The sequence below is a fragment of the Anomalospiza imberbis genome, chromosome 1 (genome assembly GCF_031753505.1).
Source record: "Anomalospiza imberbis isolate Cuckoo-Finch-1a 21T00152 chromosome 1, ASM3175350v1, whole genome shotgun sequence".
In the NCBI taxonomy this organism is placed as follows: domain Eukaryota; kingdom Metazoa; phylum Chordata; class Aves; order Passeriformes; family Viduidae; genus Anomalospiza; species Anomalospiza imberbis.
The window spans coordinates 143,774,511-143,801,368 of NC_089681.1; the positions used below are offsets into that span (position 1 = coordinate 143,774,511).

At 37.5% G+C, this 26,858-nt stretch overlaps 1 protein-coding gene across 2 annotated transcripts in view; it reads left to right on the plus strand.

Moving 5' to 3' along the window:
- The window catches only part of LMBR1 (limb development membrane protein 1), a 69,392-nt gene extending 44,332 nt beyond the window's left edge, over positions 1-25,060 (plus strand). For both annotated transcript variants that reach the window (XM_068174526.1, XM_068174535.1), the window contains 10 exons: positions 964-1,028; positions 2,719-2,791; positions 8,237-8,317; positions 9,115-9,191; positions 9,422-9,499; positions 9,965-10,038; positions 10,268-10,358; positions 11,805-11,871; positions 16,044-16,205; positions 18,255-25,060. In XM_068174526.1, coding sequence (XP_068030627.1) covers positions 964-1,028; positions 2,719-2,791; positions 8,237-8,317; positions 9,115-9,191; positions 9,422-9,499; positions 9,965-10,038; positions 10,268-10,358; positions 11,805-11,871; positions 16,044-16,205; positions 18,255-18,337 — 851 coding nt within the window. In that variant the 3' untranslated portion in view covers positions 18,338-25,060. The remainder of the gene's footprint in view (positions 1-963; positions 1,029-2,718; positions 2,792-8,236; positions 8,318-9,114; positions 9,192-9,421; positions 9,500-9,964; positions 10,039-10,267; positions 10,359-11,804; positions 11,872-16,043; positions 16,206-18,254) is intronic.
- The last annotated feature ends 1,798 nt before the right edge of the window (positions 25,061-26,858 follow it).

The following is a 26,858-nucleotide window of genomic DNA, read 5'->3' on the forward strand; positions in this document are numbered from 1 at the left end:
TAAAATCTTGTCTTGTTTTTTTTGGCAGCTACATTTCATTATGATGGAAACTATAGATGTCCATATCATGCATATTGTTATAAATTCTTTCATCTCTGACACATTTCAGTATTTGAAGGCTGTTTTCCCTAAAATGTTGTTTTCTACTAATAATTTTCTATTGTTGTGGTTGAGCCTTTCTCCAAAGAAGCATACATGCATCATCCCTGAAAACCATCACAGGCTAGGATCAGAAAGGGCCCATTGTTATTTCACAGAAAATAATCTAAAGTCTGGTAGCTGAGCCCACTATCAATGGAAGTTCAAGGATAACTTTCAGCAGAGCAAAGCAGCTTCAGGATCTCTTGGCCTTGCAGCTACACCTGTGCTAAAAGGCAAAACATGCCCGAGATGTTCTCCAGTGCTGTGGCCAGCCAGTGTCACTCCATCCAGGATATTGCAGTTGGCAGGTGTCTGTGCAGCTTTGGTTCATGATAATGGTCCCTGGGCTGCCTCAACTCCAGAACTACACTAAGAATCATTTGGGAAAGTGTTAACTGGCCCAGGGCAAATCATACCTGGAATAGTTCTAACAATTTACTGGTGTAGGCAATCCAATCTTAAAGCCCAGGAATGCATCCTGGCACTGCTGAGTTTCCTAGTGAAGACATAGCCTCTGGTGCCACATGCTTTGAATAAATAATTAATTAGTTGAGCAAGCTCAAGATCTCTGATCATATGGTGGTCCTTGTTGACAAAAAAAAGTCACAGTTAAGCTCTTGGGAGGGGGAGAGATGCTTGTCTTGTTCAAAATTCCTGTGATTGCAATGTGCTTAAACGTTCATGTTGGAGATTTAAGCTCTTGCAATTCTTTTCAAAGCCAAAAAATGGTTATGAGTGGAATAGCACACTCAGCATCCAAATAAAAACACCTAGTCTTTGACTTGCTAATGACTGTTTTGCATGCTCTTCCTTCCCCTGCAGTGTGCACACCAGTGGGGCTCTCGCGGATGTTTACAGTAATGGGTCAGTTGCTGGTGAAGCCGACAGTAAGTGTTGCCCGGTTCTGTCCTCCCGTGCCGGCCGGTTCTGTCCTCCCGTGCCGGCCGGTTCTGTCCTCCCGTGCCGGCCGGTTCTGTCCTCCCATGCCGCCTGTGAGAAGGTGGAATGGTATTTGGGTACTTTCTTCTAGAATGCTTACACATCTACAGAACTCTTCAGTTCATCAGAGTTTCTAGAACCAATATTTATGTACTTATTTCACGTTTCAGGCACAAAAGCCTGTTTCTGTTGGAACTCTGGTTACTGAGAATTTTAGACTTTCTGTGCTGACAGGCACTGACCCCCAAGAGAACACTACATTTGACCTGAGAAAGCTTCCAAAATTGAATGATAAAACTAAGATTGAGTGCGTAGCTTGAATAAAAGTGTGTAATATCACATAGAAAACTTAGAGTTTAAACATTTAAAATACAGTAATATATATAAAACAAAATTAAAGTTTTAAGATAGAAGCTCGTCATTCTTCATAAATTTAAGAAGTATTGTATAATTAGATAAAAAAATCCATATTGCAGGCCATGAGTAGTTAGTTATTAAGTTAAAAGTAAAAATAATTTGTGTCATTTCTTAATTAGACAATTTATCCATAAAAAAACCTTATAGAGAGAGATACAACTCCATTTTTAGTTTGTTAAAGTGGATTACTGTAGAACTCAAAGTTTGTGAAACTGTAATATAGGTAAGAACTTAAAAACATCTGAATCAAACAAATATGGTCTCACGCATTTAATCCCATCCCTGACAAAAAAAAAATTAGAACTCCACATGTTTCTTTACAAAGTTTTTCTTAGGATAATACAGACTTCCTCTGATTTTTCAGTTTATGTCAATGCTACTCATATTATCTATTACCAGTATTTCCTGCTGTGTTTTACCGGTGCCTGAAAAGTGTGGGCATATTCTGAGTTCAGTAGCAAAGAACACAAGATCAAACAAAGTCTGGATAACAAAAAGGGTACCTGGGGTACACACAGATGGGTGAAATGTGCCTAGTTGTCATCTTTAAGAGCTTGTTACACGCAGATGCTCCTTGGTTCATGTTCTGAATGCTGTGAAGTTAGGGAGAAGTTTGTACCACATACAAGTGCTCTAGTGACTTGGGTGTCTCATGTCCTGGTTTGTATTTACTAATATTTGGGTGCAGTTAGATCTTGCTTTCCTTTTCATTAGTCAGTTCAACCCTGATAATACAAAGAAAATACCAAATATTTTTATCTTTAGTCTCAAAGCACCTGGTAGCTGAGGTAGATAAACTTCATTTATTTTGTTTTAGCTTCCAATAGCAATTTATATTCTCATGAAATACTGGCTCATGTGGAAAGTTGCTTTTTAATACAATTTTTCAAAATCTTTAGTTATTTTTGTTTAAATTGGGTGTGAAGGTTGATATGATTTGAATGTAGGTCAGACATACTGTTCTGTCTCTTTAGATTGAAACTGAACATAGAAGCCTTAACTTGAAATAAAAACTTTAAAGTAACTTTGCTTACAGTAAAGATACAATTGTGTAACAGAATGGAATAATCTGTGGAGTTCTTATTTGTGTCACTATTGTAAAGTTCTAGACTGTATATTTAAAGTACAGGTTACAGGAGCAAAGTCAATCTAATTATGTAAGCTTAGTCAGGAAGACAAGTGTCTCTGATACTCAGTTCATGTTTTTGGTTCTAAATACAGATCCTGGAAGACCTAGATGAGCAGATGTATATCATCACTTTAGAGGAAGAAGCAATTCAGAGGAAGCTTAATGGTATGTATGCTGTACCTGTAATGGTACTGCTTCAGATACAGTGTTTACAGTGGTTCTGCTCAGGAGTCTCACTGTCGGTCAGCCTCTTCTCTCAAAACAGAAAATTTCAGCATCTTAGCCTGGAACAAATGTTACAGGTGTACATTTCCTCACCAGCTTTTCCAAGATTGGCTCTTGTGTTTGTGTGGCTTGCTTTGGTTTTGTTTTTGAATTGTTCATCAACTCTCTAATATGGGAATGTTCTGAGCCTGAGAGAGCAATTGAGTAGTTGTCCAGACCCACCACCCTTACTGCAAAATAGCTTGGATTGGTAAGTTAATTTATTTCAGCCTTGTTTGAAGGAAAATGAACTTACATTGACTTCCTGCAATATGAGGTTTTTTTCTTAATTTGGAGGATTTTTTGTGTTTCAGTTGATTGTTATTCAAAATCTTAGGTACTAATCCATTAAAAATCAGAGCACTCCTTTATATTCTAGGAGTTATTTGGTGAATTTAATAAATAAAAACATTCTATTAATAAGTAATGAAAAATAATAATTACAAGAATATTTTTTGACTGTATTTAGTCTTAAAATCTTGCATTTCTTGATACGGTGTTTCTTTTATTAAGTGTTTAAAAAACATGAAGTATGAAGTAAAGTATGAAGTTTTGGCTTAGAGTAGAAATTAGTGTTGCAACAGGCAGGCACCAGTTATGGAAAATGTATTGGTTCTGTAAACGTGGAAATCATGTTGTACAAATCTTCTAGCTTGCTTTTAACTGCATGGATAAGCCATAATTTGTGCAATTACTGCAGTTTCGAAAACCAAGGAATTTTCATGTAAGACAGCACAACAATGTATGTGTCATGATGACTTATTTTAGCCTTAATTTTTAGCCTTAATTTTTAAAATTTCCTATTTTTTCTCTCCTGCTTTTCAGTCTTCTGTCATATATCTTAAGCTTTCCTTCTGTGAGGTCTCATTAAGTCTCCTGTCGAAGTTGCGTGGTCAGGGGAAGTACCTTTGATAGCAGAGATCATGGTGGTCATCTTTATTCCAGTGCTTAAAATTTGTGGAGGAGTAGTGACTTTTGTGCTGAAATCAGCCATCACTTCAGTTTAAAAGTAACAATCACCTTTTCAGATGTTTATAGTGACACATGTATGTATGTGCATTTACACACAGGCACACAAAAAGGTGCAGCAGTGAGTGTCTTTGAAGCTGTGGTGGGGTAATGATAATCATTCAGTGTGTTTGATGTTAGCTGGGAACTGTAAAATATTTGTTACTGAATATTTTATGTTGTCATGGTGATTCTGCTTGTGTACAACACAGAGCAATGACCCAGTAGTTATTCATGAATCTATTGGAAGTAGTGTTCAGCTGGGGAATGTGATTATTTAGGTGATGCTTGGCTGCCCTTTTTCTTGCAGAAGTCTCTCAACAGTTGCTTATATTGCAGTTTAATATCACTTGTGGAGTGGACCTAGGCTGTTTGTAGGTGACTAACTGGGTATGTGTTCAGGATGTGTGCTGGGAGCACCCCTAAACATCAACCTAGGCTGTTTGTAGGTGCCTATTAACTGGGTATGGATTTAGGATGTTTTCTGGGAGCTCCCCTAACATCAGCCAAGAGACTGGATTTGCTTTCAGCACATGGCTTGGTATTCAGGGAAAGGTGGAACTGCAGCCCACCCATATTCCATGGAGCACTCATCAGCCTGCTCTTGAGCAGTGAAAGACATGGGGCTTAAATGTCCTGAGACAGGGGAGGAACTGGATTCCCTCTGTTTCCAGTGCTGAGGGAATGGCATTTACACCCCCAAAAGGAATGCTTGAAAACCCCTAGGTAGGTGTGCAGAGAAAATTAATGGAGTTAAGCTGAAAAGTAAATGAAAATCTAAACATCCATATAGCATGTAGTTGGGGCAAGATGTTATATGTGCAAGAAGATACTTTGCAGGATTTTTATAGTAATTATTTTAGTAAATTTAAGCACAGTTCTCACTATGGTAAGCATGGAAACCTTCATCTTCTCTTCCAGAAGTCTTTCTAATGCATACAAATTATGCCAGTAGCATTGACATTGTTATTGCCAGAACTATGAAGGGTCATGTTTACTATATTTATTGCATTTTAAAACGTGTATATAAATGGAGGTGTTGCTAATTACATCAGTAAATGTCCTGCTATGATGTTGGAGGCCATAATCTGTGTTTTAGCACACAGATGGTCACTTTGTTGCTGTGTCACAATGGATATATTCAGCTACACACTTCCTTTGCTATGGCTGTTGCAACTCTTGCACCATGTTGGTGGTGGAAATCCATAGTGCTTAAGTAACCCTGCTGGGCAGGATTCCAGTAAAGTGCTCTGAAATATATCCTTTATTTATATGTATAACTAAAGAGTTGAATTTTGATTAAAATGAAGAAGACCAGAGCAGAGGCTTAAATGATACCTGATGATTGTAAAGCTTTTCATATTTGAAAATAAATCTATCTGTGAAACTGTAGATCTTCTTTGTGGGAACTAATTTTCTTCCTCCTCAGGTGTCTGCAGTGTCTAACTGAAAATTGGAGGAGGAGGGAGGGGAAAGTTTGATTGTGTTATCTACCCTAGTATTTTTATCTATTGAAGAGATACTGGGCTTTGGGAAAATGTTTGTTTCCAGTGTATTATATTTCAGTACCCACATCACTCCTACAGTTGAAAAATAAAGCTGGGACTTTTTTATATTAAAAGAAAAAAGTTGCCTTCAGCTATTAGTTTTCCTGAATCCAAAGAGACGGGTGGGGTAGGATCAAAAATACTTACTTGATCAAAGTTATTGGCTCTGAAGGTATCCTTGCCTATGTAAGAAAGATGAAAGGTGTTGTTTTTATTGCACACTAGTAACAGTGTAATTTTGAACTAATTGGTGGTGAACTGCCAATCACCTTGGGGGAATGCAAATAGATACTCTTACAATTTCCTTTGAGGTACTGAAATCTTATGTCGGGGCTGGAAGAAAAACAGAATAATACCGTTAAATTGACCTTAAATGAGCTGCTTTGTGGCTTTCTTGGAGAATCCCTTCTAACTTTTCATTGCTAGTCCAAACAAGTCTCGTCTACCAATTTGATTTATTGGCTAGACAGCGCTGACATTGAACTTTGTGCATGTTTGAAATAAAGCTAATGTAAGAGAGCTTTTAAGAATTTAGCTGCATCCTTTCCAAATACTCTTTTGACTGATCTGAAACCTTGCCTCTCTCATAAAATATCCCTTTGTATAGCAACCTGTTGTTTGCAACTATTTTTAAGGAGGAATTACAACAGCACTTAGATATGATTCAGAATTTCTACTGACCTGTGTCTTAGGACCTTGTGCGATGATGCTGATTTCTTGGATAGACTCCCATGAAATCAGTGTTTTGAGCTCTGGATTTTTATGTTGAGGGGAGAAAAAAAACATAGCTATATATTGAACTGAGCTTTTCCTCAGAGACTCCTAGATCAGTTACAGAAAAGAAGAAGACATCAGATGCTGACTTGAGTTTTCCTTCTTGTTCAGCTGCTTCCATGAAAGTTCTTTTCCCATTGAGCTCTATTGCTATCCTTTTTCCCACCTAAAAGTAATTAGTCATTCCATAAAACAGATGTTTTAGTCTTTTCTGGGGGGAAATGCATCATCACAAAAGCTTATTTTTATTGTGATAATTAGCTTGGGTTTTTAAAAAACTTTTTCTGAAAACTTGTGTATTATGATTAATTAAAAAAAACACTGAGAAATGAAACTGACATTTGTATTTCAGGCACTTCGAGTGGTAAGATGTTGTTATGGAACAGTGTCTCTAGATCTTAGTGGATAGTCTTGGGATTAGAGATATTTATATATTTGAAGCCCTGCAAATACTACCCCATGCTCATTATGTTTCTGATGTCCAAGATAAATGTTTAGACAAAGCACAGAAATTGCATGTTGTATGCAAAAATGTGTGTGAAAGAAACATTCCGTTAATTCGATTAAACATTTAAAATTTTAAACAGTCGGATGTTTCATTGATAATTTGACTGCATTGAACACATCAGTATTTAATAGTCTGCAATGAAAAGAGTCACCTTTTTTCTTGTATTAAGGTTGCTGGATGGATGAGGAGACAACAGAAAATAAGGAAATAATGAGACAAAGTAGTGTTGCTGTGCCAGCAGCCCGAGTGCTGTTTAGATTTTGTAGGCAAGTGATCAAGATATGAGATAAAAGCCTGGACAAGAATATTAATCTCATATAAATTTATTAGAGACTGTTTAAAAAAGTCCATGGGGCACGGTGCTCTTCCAGGTTAGCCCATGGCCAAAGGTGGGGCTGAGGGTAGGGAACGGCCAGTAAGTGAAAGGTGTGCATGTAAATCAGCAAAACAACAACAGAGAGGACTTTGGGTTTAAGACTTTGAACTGTCACTGCCATGGTGTGTTATGGCAGAGTGAAATTGGCCTGGAATAGACAGGGAAAATATAAGCCCTTAACTTATTTTCAGGTGAGAAAATAAGTTTCACTTTCATCCCTTTTACTTCTAACTCATCCCAGGCAGAATATTTCAGAGAGTAAAAGCTAAAGCAGAAATAATGGGATGGGAACTGAAACAACAGATGCCTAGTCAGCACTGCAGAGCTGTGTCAGTGCCTGAACACTGTGCAGGGTTTGTAGAGGAACTGACCTCAAGGAGGGAAACCCCAGTGTGCTTGCACTGGGAAGGAAGAGTGGGAGGAAGAGAATGGAAAAGGATGGAGAGAGAAAGTGGGCTGGGTTTCCTCAGGGCTGCATAAGGATAGGAACAAAAGTTGATGAGCAACATTTAGGCAGAAAATTAGTAGGAAGAAAGGAATTAATATTAGGATTGTCAGGGCTAAGCTGATGTACAGGAGAAAGTGTGAGGAGTTGCACAACAGTGTCACATGTATGTTGTGAACTGGAAAGTGGAAGAGGTTGGTCTTATGGGTGGTTGTGGGCATATCTGGTTGTGGGATGGAGCAGGCAAACTGGTATGAGGAAAAGATCCATCAGCAAGCAAGTCAGCAGTGTGGAAACTGAGCTTGCTGAGCAAAGGGAGGGAGGGGCAGAAGCTGAATCTGGAGCTCTGGCCACTTTAAAGGCAAGGGCATCTGGAGATTCTTTATATCTTGGTATAAGAATCATATAGGGATTTAAAAATGAGGCATTTGAGACATCCTGTCACACTGTGGCTGGTCATTGGACTTGTGTGAAAGTTTAGTATCCGCAAACAGGCTGGGATCACAGGAGATGGTGCTGAAACTCTACTGGGAAGACTCTGCTGTTTGTGAAAAGTATTTGAAGAGTCTCAAAGAAACACCTGCAGTTTAAAGTCACAAGTACTTAATGTGATACTTCCTAAATCCAAATTGTCACTGTGTGCCTTGCAGTCACATCCAAAACAAAATCATGTCTTTTGTTTTAAAAGGTGCATCTTCCACAGTGGAATACCAGACAGTAGAGTTGGAACGTGAGCTTGAAAAAGTGAGAAGCAAGAAAACCAATCTAGGTAATGAGCTTCCTAGTGTTTAATGTAGATTGTAGTTTACTAAATGACCTTAAGGTGCTGTGTTTAGTTTGAAGCAGTTGCTTGATTACTTCCAGTTTGTTCTTAACTAAATTTGTGCATTTGCAAATACATTACATTAAATCATTGCACCCCTCCAAAAAATTAAGTAAAGAGTCTGATTTGGACCTTATTTTTAACAATATTTTAGAGAAATTGTAACACTTCTTTGCATGAAACTTTTAATGTATAATATGCTTATGAATATTTAGGCTAATCTAGGACATTACTTTCCTTTTTGTGTTTGAATTATTTCTGTAAAATTCAAACAGTGTTTTCTTTTCTTGCACATGTGAATGATGTCCAGTAAAGTTAGTTGTCTTTCCTGCCTTACAAGAGGAAAATACTATTTCAATATCTGAAATTCTGTTCTGTCCCTTTAGGTCATACTAAAATATACATGCAAACAGTGTATTTGTAAATTCAGCAGATTTTAAACTTTGTGGAACTGCTGTATGCTAGGGGAAGAAAAAAGTTAAGGGGAAAAATGCCTCTTGGAAAAATCTGTTTGTCTCTCTCTGTCTCCCCAGCCTTTCTCTATAGAGGTTTCGTATTTTTGCCATTGCTTTGTAGATCTGTACAGGGTGGATGTTCTTATGAACTTATTGATGTTTGTTCCAGATCAAGATCCTGTTGTTATTTATATTTATAGTGAGCTTATGGATAGCTGAATGATTCTTACTTGTTTTATTCTAAGGTGATCTATGGTATTAGGCTTATGTTTTTTCTCTTCTGAACAGAACGGAGGAAAAAAGCTTCTGCTTGGGAAAGGAATTTAGTTTATCCAGCTGTCATGATATTGCTCCTGACTGAGACAGTAAGAATTTTCTTTTTTTTCCCCAGCAAAAAGTATAAACAGTTCTTTGGTTATTTGAGGGAATAGTTTTAAATTTTTGGAGTGAAGATTGTTTAAGCAACAATCTTGATATTCTTTTCTTGACTATTTAATGAAAACTTGACATTATGGAGTCTGGTGAGGATAAATGTGTAGATTTTAAAAATGTGGAATACTTGTCAATAACAAGAATGTTTCTACTTTTTTTATAGTCCTTTTCAGTTCTTTTAGTCGCTTTCAACATTCTTTACCTGTTGGTTGACGAGACTGCAATGCCAAAGGGATCAGGGGTAAAGTAATCTTCTCTTACAATTTTTATAATTTTAGTAAAGCTTTGGAGGCCTTGCAGAAGTGCAAGTGAGAGCTTTTGCTTTAATAGCGTGGAAACTGATGAGCCTTTACCTTGACTTTGCTTCTAGGTTTCATTCCTGTGCCCACACAATCATTTATTACATGTCATGTTGTAGTGAGTTCTTACCACAATAGTGCAGAAGCTTTATGTAGATACAGTGATGCACTAAAGCAGATGAGTAATCTGGAGTTTGCAGTTGTGTCTTTGCAATGCATTTCACTGCATTTTGAAAGCTGCTGGTGCCACTGCATGGGGTGGGACATCAGAATGCCCCCGACACACTGAATTGAGAAAAGGTTGTATTGCATATAAGATGTTACGTGTTTTGTTCTTGGTAGAAGTTAACTTTATGAACTGTTGCATGTATCTTATTTAATTATGCAAAGTATCTTTTTCCTTGTAGGGACCTGGAATAGGAAATGCCTCCTTATCCACCTTTGGCTTCGTGGGAGCAGCACTTGAAATCATTTTGATTTTGTATCCTTTCTGGAAGAATTCTGTCTGTTAACAAGTATTCTGTCTAGTTTTCTGGGACACTGGTAATACACTAAGACACTAGCCTGGAAAGAAGAAAGATAGGTCAGTCCTTCTCAAACACTTGTTTTTGTTTCTTTTTTCTTTAGTTCTTAAGACTTTTAGGAGACTGCTGAGAACTTGAGTGAAACTTGCATTCCTTGGAGGTTCCTTTTTTCCTTGATTCTCACAGCTATCTTATGGTATCTTCTGTCGTCGGCTTCTACAGTCTTCGTTTTTTTGAGAATTTCACTCCCAGGAAGGATGACACAACTATGACAAAGGTAAGGTACAATCTGGGATGGGCATGGCCCCCTCCTGTCTTTCTTGCCACCCAAGACAAACTGACTCTCTTAGTAATTGCCCTGAATGGCTCATTTGCAGTGATCAGTATTTGTTTGTAAGCTGCGTAAACACAAACTGGAAGATTGTCAAAATGCTGAATGAGTGGGAAAAAGGATGTGCTCTGTTTAGTTTGGATGGCATCCATTCACTTGTAAAAAGCCAGGAATGGCAGAGCTTGTTAACTGGCTATAGAAAAGCAAGTGAAAGAACTTCCTTCAAAGGGAACTTATTGCTAATGAGTAACTTTGATTGTGTTAACTGTACTTCAGGAGCTTGTTTGAGATCTGAACAACGTGGTTGCTAGAAGTAATATAGACAAAGTAATTCAAATTTGAATAATGAAACTAAGACTGAGGACAGCTATTCAGCAACATTTTGCAATCTGAAGCTAATTTGACTTTCTACAATTTAGCACTGGCTTTAGAATAACCAATGATGTTACCTAATTGGGAGGAACATGCCTAGGTTTTTGGCAAAGTATTCTCACAGCTGACATGGAGAAGTGATCAGTAACCAAGGAACAGATGTTGAATTCTATTATTTTTTCAATATGTTTCATTGTCTTTTTTTTTAAAGTAGTGGATTAAGACACTTTTACTACAAATTGTTGGAAGTGAGAAAGTGGGTATGCACACAGAATGATTAGAGTAATAAGTAGTAGAGAGTTGGAATGTTCTTAGTATTTCCTATTGATTGTTTACAGTACACCAGGAATAGTGTGGAAATAAATAGTGAATGTACAAATGTCTACCTACTTTCAAGTTTACTTTTTTTTCCCTTTTGGCTTCTGATAGAACTAGACCTGAAGAAAATGTTCCCTTGTGAAAGAAAGTTTCAATTACTCTTTTTAAAGGCTTTACAAGAGCAAGAGTAAAATCTAACAGCTGTGAATTTTTTTGTATTATTTAAAGTGGACAACAGGCATTGAATTGAAAGGAAGCTCTTTGTTGTAATTTTTTAAATAGTGCTAATCCTGCAAGCAGTTACATCCAAGGCTTAAGCTGATGTATCAGTCATCCATTCTAAGCCCATGGAATTGTTCTTTTATAAAACATTCCCAGGAAGTAGGTAAACATTTGATGCTTTGCAACATGGTTATTTTGAATAATTTTGAATCTGAGCATACATAACACTTTGATTAAAAGCATGTGAACGCATATTTGATTTTTTTCTTGGATCATCTTTGTCTTGTGTAACACCATGTGGAAAGGAGTGACTAGAGAAGTCAACAAGACTAACAATATGTTACTGTAAATTGCTTTAGGTTCAATTTGAAGAATGTGCCTTTTAAGAATTATTCTTTTTCATCTTGACCGCTGTTTTTCTTTGTGTTCCCTTCAGCAATCTCATTTATCATTTAAATGGTGTTTGTCATTTTCAAACAGATAATTGGAAACTGTGTCTCAATCTTGGTGCTAAGCTCTGCTTTGCCAGTGATGTCAAGGACACTGGGTAAGTGAAATGGAAGTAACATCATAATAAAGGGTGTTTAATTAAATTTAAAAAAATACAAGAAAAAAGAAGAACCTGTAGCTGTATTTTCCATAGTGTGTAATTTACCATCACTTTCAGATGAAAGAGCATGTATCTGGTGCCTTCATTTCTACACAAACATGGACTGTTGAACATACTCTATGTACATGAACTGCAGAACATACTTTCTAAAAAGAAAAAGATGCTAAGCATTTTTTAGAGAATATATTATTTTAAGAAGGTCAGATTTGAGACTTCTTAAAACAGGAGATTGTGAGATGAAAAGATAGGAAAACGGATTGTCCAGAGCGGTCTGAAATAGTTTCATGTTGACTGTGAAATTAGAGCTTTGTTCCGGTAAAGAAATACATTTGGGATTTGGTATCTGAAAATTTGAGGTAACACGTGAGTGCAAATGGCTTTTTAAACACAGTTAATGACTCTTCATTTATTAAGTTTTTTACCAGGCTACTTTCATTTTCCTTACGCTTGTATTTTTGTTATCTTCATTTTTCAAATTTAACAATTTGAGTCTACCATAGCAGAACTGAAGAACTCCTGATTTTATTGCTGAGGATTGGCAGTAGCATTTGAAGTAGTTAAGCTGTTTTAACCAGTTGGAAAGACATGCTGTATCTTCACTTTAATTAGGTAATCTTCAGCTTGAATTCTTGAAGTTAAATTGCAAGGCTATTACATGTTTTAAGTAGTGCAGAATCCTTGTAACTAATGTGAATTTCATTGGGAACATTAAATAGAACAAAACAAAAATCTTCACCTCGGGCTGTACAAGTCTTAAGTACAAGCTTAGAAGTTTGAGCTCAGGCCCACAGACCAGCAGTGTGTACTCAGTAGTTCTCTAGCTGGTTTTTCTTTCAGCGAGAATACTCTGGAATCAAGAGTAGTTCATGGTTTTCCAGTATTATACTGTATATTCTCATGCTATGTGTATCTACAGAGGGGATGTTTTAATAAATTCTAAATAATTTCTATAGCAAATGAAAAACCCTCTGTAATGCATTTTGGAGTGTTGAATCTTAAAATAAGCATTCTAGAACTTACTTAAAAAAATCTGTAGTAAAACTCCACAAAAATGCAAAAAAGTAATTCAAGTACTTAAAGCAGTGCAGTTTTAAAATATAACCAGTATGATAAAGGTCTAAGAAGTGAAATGGTTCTAGCATGTGGAGCCAGATGTTACATAGAAAAATCACTTTTTTAGAATAGAATTGTAACATAAGTTTGTGTCCACTAAGTTACTGCATTCAAGACTTGTTTGAAAGAAAATAAAATTAATTGTTAATGATCCATGAGATTACCAGTTGATAATAACCAGATTCTGTGGCAGTAAGTGTACATGCTGAGTCCATTGTTGTCTCATAGGAAACAGATTAATGGTAAAACTCACTTAAAAACCAGACTAACAAGTGAAATTCCTGAATAGTTTGCCATAGAGATAAATAAAAGAAGAAAAAAGATGGAACAATTAACACACAGCTAACAAATGCACAGTCACAGCTGTCCAAACAGGATTAATAGTGTATTAGAGTACAGTGAGTCATGTGGTGCTTTTGCAGAAATATCAATGTGTGTTGCACTACATGCCACTGCCCTGTGGCACTGAATAGATGAAAAGAAATAAATATGTTAAGCAGATTCATAGTCTTTTCACTTTATTAAAAAAGCGAGATTCTAGACTATACAGAAAAAAATAGACTTCATCCGTATGGGAAAAGGTGAAAAAGCAAAAGTTATCTAATACATGCACTGACCTTTTTCAACTTTTAAAAATGTAAATAGTTTCTTACATGTTTCATAGCATTCTAATTAGATATGTAGGTGGTGGATATGTCTAATCTGTCATTCTTCTAGAACTCCAGGAAAGTTTTAAACTAAAATAAGTTAACTCCTATTTTCCCAGAACTTTTTAGCCTTTTAGAAGCCCTTCAGAAATATTTCCCACCAGCACCATATTGCTAATTGCAGAGAAACTAATTAGGAGCAAGACACTTAAAGTCAAGAATACAGAAACAAAGAATTCCAGAGAAAATTGAACTTTCTAGTATATGGAAGTTTTCCTAGAATTCTACACTTGAGTATTATGTGCAAGCAAATGGGGATTTAAAATTTATTAGTGTGTGCTAAAACCTACTATTTGTTTTTTGTTTAATAGTTTATTTGGTAACATTTCACCAGCTTTTGTGTGTATATATTTGTGCCACTAGATATGCAAGTTTTTGTTCAGTTACTGAAGAGTTATTAAAAGTCTTGGTTTTTTCCTTTGTGGGCTGAGTAGATACTGCTTCTGTAAGAAAGACATCAAAACCTTTTTAACCTTTTTCTCCCATGAGTTTACAGACTGTTACTGTGTCACTTTTCTGATGAGCAGTGACTTTTTCTGTTTGTAGGAAGAAATTGAATGTAATTTATGGACAATAATTTTCCCACCTACTCTAATAGAAGTGTCAGGGTTCATTTCTCTTTGCCCTTGTAACACTGCTCCATGGCTCATTGTTCTTCTGGACCTCTATGTGTCAAGGAATGTTATTCCTTTTCCAGGGAATTCCAGTGCTCTGCCTGTTTTGTTCCTTTTCTTTTAAAGTTTTGGGAGCCTGTACCTTCAAACCTGACTTTCTTAATTTTCATGTGGCTTCACAATCTGGCTAAAACACTGATGCTTTGGAAATGATAAGGACACGGTTTGCCTTCAAGTGGGAAAGCAGCTCTGTGTTTGTTGTCCTTCATCTCTTTACCAGTTAATTCCGTTGGTTTTTTTCTTTCTTTGCTAAGACCTTCTGTGCTTTTTTAGTATTTCTCCCTGCCTCTTTTGCTGTTTTGAACAGTGATTGTTTTGTTTCATTCTTTGAAACTTCTTTTCAGTTCAGTATTTTTTCCTTAGATATCAAATTCATTTCTCATGTTTTAATTTAAATGACTGATGCTGAGTATAAGTAGTGTGTATATTTTTTAACATTGTAATAACTGGCTTGCAAGTCCTGGGTATGCAGATAAAATGAGATTCCTAAGAGTCAGGTTTACCCTTGGAAGAAGTGCAGCTGAGCCTTAATTCTGTCTCTTCATTTATTATCACTTTTGAAGTCAGTTTTTAAACGCTCCAAAACACTTTCAAAATAAAATGATAGAAAATCAGGAGTTTTCAGGAGTTTCAGAGCCAGGGCTACTTTGTGATTGCCTCATTTGCTGCTGCCTTTTTAGTGCTGGGACAGGGTCAGCTTCCTGCTTTTGCACACTTCCCTCTGACATCATCTGTGCCAAAGGTTTTTTGGGAATACAACAGCTTTTGAATCCTAGACAATGATCATGTGGCTGTCATCTCAATGTTCTGCCATGTGTGCAGTGCAGTATTCCATGACACCTGACAAAGGAACAACCTGTGGCTCTTCCTCTTCTGCCTTCTGCCATGGGCCCTACACCTGTAAACCAACATGTTTCCATGTTTCAGAAAAATGTTGTTCACTTAATTAGTGATTGACAGGCCTTTGATCAGCACAAAGCCCAAGTGTCAGGGTTGGAGGTGCCCTGTGAAAAAAACCTGTCAGCACCATCTTTCAGCCTCTTTCCTTCTGTGCAAATGCTTCATGGCTGTAGTGGTGGGTGTATCCAGGAGAAAAACTGCAGTTGGAAAGATGTCTTTAAACTTTGATTTCAAAAGCAGTGCTCTGGAAGAACACTTTAAAGGCTTAGTGTTTACCATAAAATGTTGTAGCTCTCATAGAAGGGTTGTTTACTACCTGTATTTCTTTTAAAAAAATGCTCAAGGTACATTTCATTCTTTTCTGAAATGATTAAGGATTTTATAAAAACTGAGGTTTCAACCAGTTTTCATACTAAAGCTGATTTTTTCCTAGTTACATTTACTAATGTAATGAAAAGAGTTCTTACCTAGAATAGACAATTCATTTCCACTCCTATTATTCAAGCATTTTACTATGAAATTTAAAAAACATTTTGATAAAGGTTTCCTACACTTCTATAATGACCAACAAAAATTGTCTTGTGTGTTTAACCATGTCTCTTCTGGTGTGCTGTCTGTAAGAATTTTGCATCCAAATGTAATAGAAGGAAAGTTTTGCATTTCCTAAAAGAATGTTATGAGTATTCTGATCTAAGTCTTGCATGCAATTTAACAGGAATCACCAGATTCGATCTCCTTGGAGACTTTGGAAGGTTCAACTGGCTGGGAAACTTCTATATTGTGTTATCTTACAACTTGCTCTTTGCTATCATGACAACGTTGTGTCTGGTCAGAAAGTTCACTTCTGCTGTGCGAGAAGAGCTCCTGAAGGCATTAGGTAACACAGCCCTGAAAATTCTCTGTGTGCTTGACCACTCCCTTTCTCCACCACTGACACCTTGATGTGCTACTGGTAAAGTTCTGTCACAGCTCACAAAATACTATTTTTTGTGGTGGAAATTTATCTAAGTTAAGGTGTGAGGATGAATAATATGTTGTTTTTTTAAGAGTCCAGAGCTAAGGTACAAAGTTGATTTCAGTGATATGCCTGTGGTACTTAATGGTCTCCAGTTGGATTTTCAGTCTTTGGAGAGCACAGAAACATTCTCATTGCTGTGAGCAATTATTCCACGTTAAAACTTCAGCTTGTGTATGGATTGTTTTCTTTCTCATTTGAGGCAAGTTATTAGTTCTCTGTATTTGTCGGAAGACTATAGGTCTATAGGACTATAGTCCTATATATATAAGGACTACAGGTTCCCTATATTTATAGGGAGTTAACAGAGATCTCAACTTTGTTGTCATACTTTTTTTGAACATCTATTCTGGAAATCATTGTACACAATGCACAGAACCTTAATAACTGGCTGAGTAAAACCTGTACCTGATATAATCAAAAATTTGATCAAATCTTGCATTGATATTTCTTGACCACAGAAGAAAGGATTGAAACACATTTGATACTAAGAGGATAAAATGTTATTGATTTTTTTATTGTTGTTGCCTCATCTTATCTTTACTAATTCACAAAGCTCCTCTCTCTTTAGATCCCTAAAGTAGTATTTTCTTAAACTTAGAGGATTAATGGTGAAACTTAAGTGTTTCTTTGTATCTGAGTTTGCATCATCTGGAAGTTACTCATGTTAGCTTTCACTGCTTTCAGTGTTGTGATGCTGAAACAAAATCCAAGCACTTTCCAGAGTGCTGGTGGAAGATTAGCTTAAAATAGTTGTAAAATAATCAGAAATGAAGTGTTTAATAAAAAAATACAGATGTTGAAGGCCGATTAAGAAACATAAAAATGCAGGCATAGTATGGTAATGGTCACTGGATTTGACACAAGTAAGGAGTCACAAACCCTGAAATGTGCAGGTTCCTGGCACAAACTGGGTTTGTTTTCAGTGCTGTACATCACAAACGGTGTCTGTTAAAAACTGTCCCACGTAATTCAAAGAATGAGAACCAAAATTTGCCTATGACCAAAAAATTCATGTATTAAGACTACAAATAAGGCAGTATTAAGGAGATTTTGGTTTTTTAGTAGTGCTGTCAATTAGGGAATTCCTATTCCAACAGTGCAAGAAATTTAACTTTATGCATCATGGCACTTCAGTGTAGCCTACACAAAATGAATAAGAAACTCTTCCCAGGATTGATTCTTAACTTTAGAGACTTGATAGGAGACTTCAGAGAGAAACTGTAGCAAGCAAGGAAGGTCTGATATCATGCCTCTTTTGAATAAAATATGGCTAAATATGCCATCTTTCCTTATCTCCCTCACCCACCCCAAAAAAAGAGTAATTTAACTGCTTGCCTGGGGCAGGATGTGAGACTTGAATTAGCACTCATCATAGAGAATTGTACAATAAGAACAAATGGCTGGAAACAGAGATAAATCAGTAATAATGTAGTCCTAAAAATGTAATTAGACATATAAATAGTTTAGAGAAGTGATCTGGTCATCACCAATGACATTAAGATCAGCAGTGGGTGATTTACAAAAAGATGCTATAGTTTAAAAGAAATAATTAATAATTAATTATCAAATTAATAATTTTAGGCCATTATTTAGGTCTTTGTAGGCAACAGGGTAAATTATTGCAAGTCTTTCATGGTTCTTAACATCTGAGTCTGTGATTTAAGCAGTGGAAAGTTAGGGTTCTCTGTCTTCCATGCTTGTCCACTGTAATGGATTTTCTTACTTAAACAACACTGAGGGAATTTCCCAGAATCAATTTTACAGCAGGTAGAACATCAGTTCTGGTCTTCAGCAAATGTGAAGTCTGCAGTCACAAAGCAGGATTTGGGTTGTTTGTATTCTTTGAATACCTGTGTGCATGAAACAAGGGGGAGTCTGAGTTTTTCCTTATTCTGTAATGTTTTGCAGGATTAGATAAACTTCATCTATCAAACAATCCAAGAGACTCGGAGACAAAGCCTTCTGCAAATGGCCATCAGAAAACACTGTGATAACAATCACCTGCAATCAGCAGAGCTGAAAACATCAACCTCATGGCATTCCTGTCATCTCATCAGCATTTTTATATTGCTTTTAGTTGTTAATTTGGGTCGAGCCTTGTCTCGTTTAATGCTGTGTGCTTCTGAGGAAGTTAGATGTGTCAGATTCTTCTCTTTCCAGTGAACCTTTGGTCTGCTTGTTTATTTCCCAGGAAGTTAATGCAGGAGGTGCCTTGAAGACTGGAAGCTGAAGAGAAAAAAGCATTCCTTTTTATTTGTTGAAAGTCTCACATCTTTATTTTTAGACTTGCTACCATTTGAATGCACAGTACCTCCTGTGTTATACAAACACAGCTATAAAGAATAACTTTGGGACTCGATTTAAAAAAAAAAAAAAAAAAAAAAGAAAACATACACTTGAAGGCCAATATGACCCTTACTGAAAATGTAAAGTAGCTGGAGTAGGTACCCCGTGACAGGAGATAAACAGCTCTATGGAGAGTGAGTTAAAAAGGACAGGAGAGATCCCAGTGCTGGATGCAGTAGGCTGTGTCACGGTGCTTTCTCAGGCCAGTGTTTTCAGCTCTCTGTCCTTAGCTCCAAATGCCAGCTTGCTTTACTGGTGGTCAAACAATGTCTTACGGAAGTCCAAGAGGAAGATTATCTTCAGTGTTAAATCTGAGCCTAGTATGCTTTGTAAAAAGCTGTGTAGACCCACTGTTACAGCTCTCACAGTTCTGTGAGCTGTTGTGCCCTGGAAGTCCCTTCCCCTACCCAGTACCCCCTGTGAAATTCTTGATGAACTACTGTGTGTAAGCAGTACCTGGATCAATGCAAGGAGCACAGGCCTAGGAGGCTGCAGTTGCAGTTTTCTACAATCTTTATTTTGAAGTAAATTTCTCTGAATTTATACTTCAGTTACCAGGATTTCTGTCCAGTGGCATAACCCAGTTATCTGTCACTAGCCTGATTTTTAATGTACACATGAACATGTATATAGGCCTGTATGTGTAGATATCCTAAATGAAATTCTAAGGTTATAGAGATGACAGTAGGTGCTTTGGTAAGTAAAACACGTGTGTTCAGTCTTGGTAGTTTGAATTTCTGAAGTGTTACTGTTTAACTGCTCAGAGGCCTTAGATTCAAGATGGCATCAGTGGGTGATAATGTCCTTTCTTGTAGCATTTCCTTGCAGCCTTAGGAATCCTTTAAGCAGTTTATAGTAAAGAAAAATACCAAGTAAGTATTCAAAATCTGGTTGCACTTTTGTCCTGCTCAGCCACAACAGACTGGAATGGGGACGCCTTCAGTGAGTGCCCCTTCATGTGGGGAGCCAGAAAATTTTCTTGTTCATTTCCCATTTCTGTAAAACAAGTCTGCCTGTCTGTAGTTTGAGGTCTTATATTAATTGGTTTCCAGTGTGGTTCCAAAATAAGGTAAACCTTGTGTTAGAAACTCTTTGGCCGTTCTCTTGAGATGACTGCTCTGGGCTGTAGACTTCATTGCTGTGTGTGTGAATGTCTGCTTTTTTTTTTTTTTTTTTTTCCCTAAAGTGCTTCAAAAATCAAGCTCCAGTACACATAAGGATTTATCTTTTTTTGCAGCTGCCTTTTCTGACTTGAACTGGGGCATAATGTAAATATTTCTGTAGTAAATATGATGCTAGAGAATTACTTTTTTTGTGTGTGTGTGATTAGTATAAATTCAAGGTTTATTGAACTGACTATTGATGTGTTGTATCAAGTCTTGGAAGAAAAAGTAAAATGACTTGATTTCACTAAGATTTACAAGCATCTTTTCTCTTGTTTAGTGCTGACACTTTAGTGAGAAATCTTTATCTGAGTCAAAGTTCTGCAACCAATAACAGAAAGTTATAATTAAAAGTTGTTCTAAAATGAGTTTATATTTAAAATATTGGGAGATATATTGTTAGGGGCATCAGTCAGGTATTCTCAGAGCTTGTAGCCTTATGTATTGGCATCATAGTTAAAACCTGGTGAAATGTTCCACTTTTTCATGCAAGTTGTTGTATGACCAAAATTGTCCTCATGTCTTAATGGGGCTGGTGAACTGTGGTGTGTGAGGCCAGTTAGCTTTCTAGAGGTACTTCTGTTACAGTGCTAAGACAGTTAATACACTCTGAAGAAATTAATATTAGGAATAAACCTAGGAGTATGAACCAGCATAGGTCTTGCTCTTCGTGCCTTTGGGGAGATGTTTGTCATGGCATCAGTGACCCAAGAACACAGGAAAAGGTGGGTTATAATGTGTGTGTGGCTTCTGCAAGTGAGTTGGGCAATTACTTCAACTGAGCAGGGGCAGTTCCTGCCAAGAAGCACCCAAGCTTCAGGCAAGACTTTAAAACTTTTTTAAAATGTTGGGGCCTTGACTGTCCCCACCCCTCGTGCTGGATTCTGCAGGCAGATGTGTGGATGAAGGCTACATTAGGGGAGACTTTACACTGGACTCTTTGGGATGGCTGAGGTGCTGTGTGGTTTCCAAGAAGGATGAGAAATTCAGAACTACTCTGTGCAACTACTGACAGTGTTTTGTTTTAAAATCAACTGCTGACATTGTGACACTGTCTACATTAAAATATGCCTTTGGCCTTGAAAATGACGTGCTTATGCAAAGCTTTGTCACTGCATGCAAGATACAGGTCACTGTATACTTTTCACAGAATCATATGGTCACTTAATTATGAGCAACTGGTAATTCATTAATGGATATTGACAATACATTCCTAGTATTTTTGACTCATGTAGAGTCAGGTGGTCTATACCTTCAAGGTATATACAGCTGATCTTAGTAACATTAACATCTGCCTCACTTCTTACGAGGCAAAAAGCACATCAATGCTTCCATCTTCAACTAGATACCACACAAGACCAAAAAATAGATGTAAACTGAGTGTTTTAAGTTAGCTGTTTTTTGGCCTTTTTTCTGTGTTGGTAGCACAATATTAAATGCAATTGCAGAACTGTAATATTTGTGGGGTTTCTAAGCATAAAGCACACATGCTAATCACTTTAAGCTAAAAAAATAGTAGTATTGGTTACTGTACAAGTAACAGTTTTGCATTCTTAGGGAGCTTTGTTTACTGTCTGTAATGTGCTGTTTATCTTTGGCCCTGTTCCTCTGATACATTTGACCCTGTTGGCTGTTTTAGTGTCATAGAAATTAAAATATTTGACAAGTTGTTTTCCTTGTCTGGTTCCCAAATACCACCTGGAGCACCAGTGGAAGGAGGCCTGGGCTGCCCATGCAGGCAGGAAGGAGCTCCTGCAGCAGGTGCTTGGCAGGAGGGACATGGGAGCAGATCCTGGGGACACATGTCACCAGGAGTGGCACGTTGTCCCCTGTGTCACCAGGAGTGATGGGTGCCAAGGGGCTGCAGCCCCTGTCCATCCCACCATGTCTCTGCCACTCACCCCTGAGGCTGCAGCAGCTGATGCTACTTGAGGTGCTCACATGTGCCCAGTGCTGTGTAGTGAAGACATGATGGCCCTTTTTGTAAAGAGTTTACAGTCTGAATTAGAAAGGAATAAAGTCAAAACAGAAAGCAGTTGGCCTCTTCCTGCCTGTGGCTTTCCTTGAGTTCTTGTAGCATGCTCTAGGTTATTTCCCATCTCTTCTTCCTCTCCCAGAAGTGGGGTGGTGGTGTATGTACAGCAGCTGAGCCTTACCCTTAGTGGACTGGTGTCTAAAATTTTGAAATAACAAATACAGGAAAACGGCTAAGTCCTGTTTAACATATTCTCTGATCTTGAAAATTGCAATTTTTAAAATCAGGGTGAAATAATCTAAACAGAGACAGGACATTAAGGCCACATAAATAACCTCTTCAGAAAGAAATGTGCTTATTTTTGTTTAAAGAAGTGTTGATGTGAACTGTGAAGCTTTAATAGCTTTAATGAAATAAGATTCCCTACCTCCTAGTATTAGGATTATTGTTATTTTAGTGCTGAGTTGAGACAGTGTTGCCTACACTGACTTCCCTCCCCAACCCACGAACACTGAATTTGCTATTGGTAAGCTGGCAGGTTATTTCAGTCACAGTGTCAGATTTGAACTTTGCAAAAATGCTACTTTTGAATTTATCCCATTCAGCAAGAGTAAACTAAAGCCACAGCCACACAGTAATACAACTTCTACCCCTTTTTCTACCTTGCCCCTTTGAGACAAACAAAACATGAAATAGCAGAAGAATCCACATAGATTTCATTTATGCACTGTAAAAAAAACATACCAGAAGACAACTTTAATGGAAGGCTCTTGAAATGTTTCACAATTGAAGCACCTAGAACTCTTCTTTCAAAGAGAAAGAAATATGTATCATTAGTATACAAATGTTAATTGTGTGTTCTCTAAATAAACTAGGAATTCACTGACACTGAAAAAAAATTCATCACTTCTCAAAATCTCTTCTGTGATTCACAGTGAAACAGTATCTTGGACTTTTATAGAAGCCTGTGAACTGCTGAAGGTATGTCTTGGCAACAGAAACCTTAGGATGCTTGTGAGTTTTGTGTTAACTACCATATTTTATCAGTAACTTTTTAGCTTCATTTATTGCTCATGATTTTCTTAAAATATACATAGCATTAAATGTTTGAACAAATACAGAAGGTGACTCCAAACAGTCAAAGAGAGAGTATGAGAAATATCCTGTAAATGCTGATATTCTTGACATACTGAATTCCATGCTATTTAGAAACTGTATCTGTACGAAGGCCTTACATCAAATAGAAATTAGGAAATCCTAATTCTTAAAGGCTTTTAGGTATCTGAATGTTGATGTGTACCTACTGGAGCACTTTGGAATGCTGCTTCTAGATGTTTGTTGATCACTAACCCCAAGTGCTGCTGTTGCTTTTCTCCCTACCCCTCTTACATGAAGTTTTATAGTCGGCACCACTGGATGAAGCTCCTTTCCTGAGCAGGGCTTTATTTTGCATTGCTCCTCTATTCCCTGCTTCCATAGATGCCAGCTATTAAAGTATTGGGGCACCTGCTTTGATTTTAATGTATTTCTTTTCCCACATAGGCTGTAGAGAGTTATTCCCTAGTTAGAACTGTTCTTCCACTACAAAAATGTTCACATTTATTAATTTGTTTTTTACCACTAGATTCCATTTAAGCAATCTTGTCACTCGAGGGTTCTCTAATAAATTACCAAGAGCTCAAGTCAGTTTGAATGATGAGTGAGAGGGTTTAGTCATTGCATACATTTGTGCTTTTAGCTTCCAGTGGTATGAGGGTACAGCCCCACTTCTCAGTGGGGGGAATGAGCTGGTTTGGCCACTGGGAGCCCCTGGGGTGGCTGTCACTGCAGGGTGGCTCCTGTTGTGGACCTGCTCTGCAGCTCATCTGCTGTGGGATGTGCAGAGGGACCTCCCTCAGTGGGAGTGGACACACTTTGTGTCAGCTCTCAGCAGAGTCAGGCGGTGCGAGGTGCTGAGGCGAGGCTCTTCACCCGTTCTCTGGATTTTTGTATTTCACGTGTATGAGCATATTTTGGGCCTTCTCTCCCCATGTGAATTGATCATTCAGAGAAGTGGCATGATAGTGATACCTGTGCAGTGGATTCAGTGGGTGTGTTTAAATGTTTAAGAAGAGAATTAGCTGGTGTGTGATTTCCCATTGCCCCCTAAACGATGAGTTTATTCCAGTTTGGACCAAAATTCTTAAGAGTCACAAAATCTCTGTGAGTACTTTCTCCTCCTTGGCTTTATATAACAAAAAATTTCAGTCACTTTTACTTTCTTAAAGGTAGCTTTCAAAGTATTTTTGCCTTAATTGGTATGATTTCTGTTCCTTTAAAGAGAAGTGGATAGAAAAAGAAGATATATTTAGGTCATGAGATTTGAAATCTTGGTGTGTGTGTTTCATACACACATGCACACAAAAAAGGGTGTATTTCCTTTCCTGTGAGGTTTGGGACCCAACCCCACATTGCCTAAATAGAAATCATGTGTTGCTCTTGTCTCCACTAAATTTTGTCTTTAAAATTCCCAGTAAGGAGGCTGAGGGTGTTCTCAGGTGTTGCTGGCACCCTGATCCCTGTTGCATGGAATTGGCTTCTTGTCTGCTTGGGTGGCATGACCTAAAAACAATTCTGGGCTGGCCTGTCCATGGCTGTTGGTGCTGCTGGCTGAGCTGTGATGATGGCAGCAGGTACCTTCACTGTGCACATTTAGATTTTTCACTGCAGTGTTACTGGTTAATATCACAGTTTACAAAAAAAAATCTATAAATTACGCACAATCTCTAAACTGCGTGAGGCTGGGAGGTGCTGAATGGAGCTGGTGGTCCCCTCTTGGTTTGATTTGTGCTTTAGGTTTTGTAAACTCCATAGTCTTGAGCAGCTGACTTTTCTTTCACATGGATGTATCTGACCAAGGTATAACACAGCTGAAAAATTGTGCTTTGAGTGTTACTTTAATCCCAACAATTTTTGGTGTAGATACCTTCTCTCCATCAAACCCTTCCTGGTTCATTTTAGATCATCCAGAATTATGATTTATAATGTTCTCTGTTGTGGGTATTTTATTGTGTTACCAAAAAAAAAAAAAAAAAAAAAAAAAAAAATCTGCTGCCTTAGCTAGGCTGATTTTGTTTTGTTTTGTGGAAAGCAGTGGTCATGTTTTTTTCCTTTGTTTGAAATGTTACACTGAATGTTTTGTAGGAATTTTTTTTTTTACTGTGTTTTCAATAAAGGTAAAGTGTGATTTATAGCAGAGTTTTCTGCCTTTTTTGTTATAAGCAATAAAAAAATAAGAATCTGTGTCATTCTGTAATTGGTATGAATAGTTGTGTTCCTCTCTCTTATTCCTTCTCCCAAGTTAACTTGCATTTGAGATTCTCAAATGGTTGCATTTCTAAAAATAGCTGAGGTAGGGAATGTGATGGAGATTCCTCTACACTGAGGCATCAGAGCCCTGTGTTTTAAGACAGGTGTGCAATTAATTGGAACCCTCTGCTTTAGGCCAGTGGGGATTGTTTATAGCAAAGAATGCTCATTATGTAATTTGTAAGTAATTTGCAATCACTTAATAGTTTGACTGAAGGGCAATTTTTACATGTTAAACCCCTGACCACCATGCTTCCTAAAGTGTTTGTAACTTAAACAGCTTCAGACTTTAAATTCCATTTCACAGGAGAGTTTAGGCTGTTTTTAAAGTTCAAGGATCATGTGGTGGAAGGGACCTGGAGATGTTTGATCCATCCAGCTGCACAGGATCAAACATAGCTCTGTTACTGCTGCTATTTAACCATCCTGGCAGGGGCTATCTGTGATGGGATTGCTCTGCTGTCTCTAGGCAGTATATTCCAGTGTTTAATTGTCCAAGATTTCATAAATGTCAAATGTGAAGGGCCCTTGCCTGCTTTAAGCTCTAATTTTGTTCTCAAACATCCATAGTAAAACAAGTCTTTCTGCTTGCACCAGCTTTTTCCACACCTGAAAGGTTACATTTCCCTTTATTTTCCACACCTGAAAGGTTACATTTCCCTTTGTTTTCTATATGAGAAGTGACTCCTAATTCACTCAATGGATTTATGGAGACCTCTTACCATCCTTTTTGCTGTCTGTGGGGATGCTTATGTATTTTTGGAAATGCAGAGCTCAAGTGGACACAGAAACCTCCAAGCTTGAGCTCTGGCACTACATCACGTCTTCAGTACTTCTTTCTTTGTATTTTTTTGGGCTTGGTTGGTTTGGTTTTTTTGACAGACAGTGGGAGAAGAGGCATCTCAGGTGTTGTCCTCAGCATAGATTTTTATGCCTTTTTACTGCCTTGAGTATGTTTTTGCATATTGCATGTAGGCCTGGGCAATCTCGTCTTCATAGCTGAAGATACTCCCACAGGGGCTCAACAAAATAAATACCTAAAAGGATTGCTTTTCTTGAATTTAATCATCTTGAGTGCAATCCCAGCTCACTGTGGCTACTTCCTCCTAATGTACCCCTGTATCGGAAAGCTCTGCAGGGACTCACACAAGTCTTAGACTTGTCTGTGTGTCTGACCATAAATGTGTGCAGCGGTTTTAAAGGACATTTTGTCATCTGTATTATGACCAGGCAATGTGAGCCTTTCTCTCCATGCTTTTCCTGTGAGAGAAAACCTGATAGGAAAAGAAGGAGCCATTTTTTCAAGGAGTGTGGCTTGGGAAGTGGGAGGCAATGTGGCAGAAGGGTTGAGCTCAAGGTCAGACACCTTCATGACACCTGAACACTTTCTTATTGTTTTATTTCACTTTTTTTCCTTTTGGTAGCTTTTCTCTACCAGCACATCTGCTCTCTTCCAGCTGTGAAAGTAACCCTTCATAGCATATATCAGAGTATTTAAAATTAACTTTTCTAGACCCAAAGAAATCAAGACCCCCAAATCTCAAAAAATCCCTCAGAAATGATGTGGAAAACTCACTGAGAATTTATATAAACTTTGAATTTCCTAAATTTTCTGCTAACATGGTCTCATATTCTTTTTATTCTATGGTCTGATTCACTGCTAACTGAGAACTGTTATGA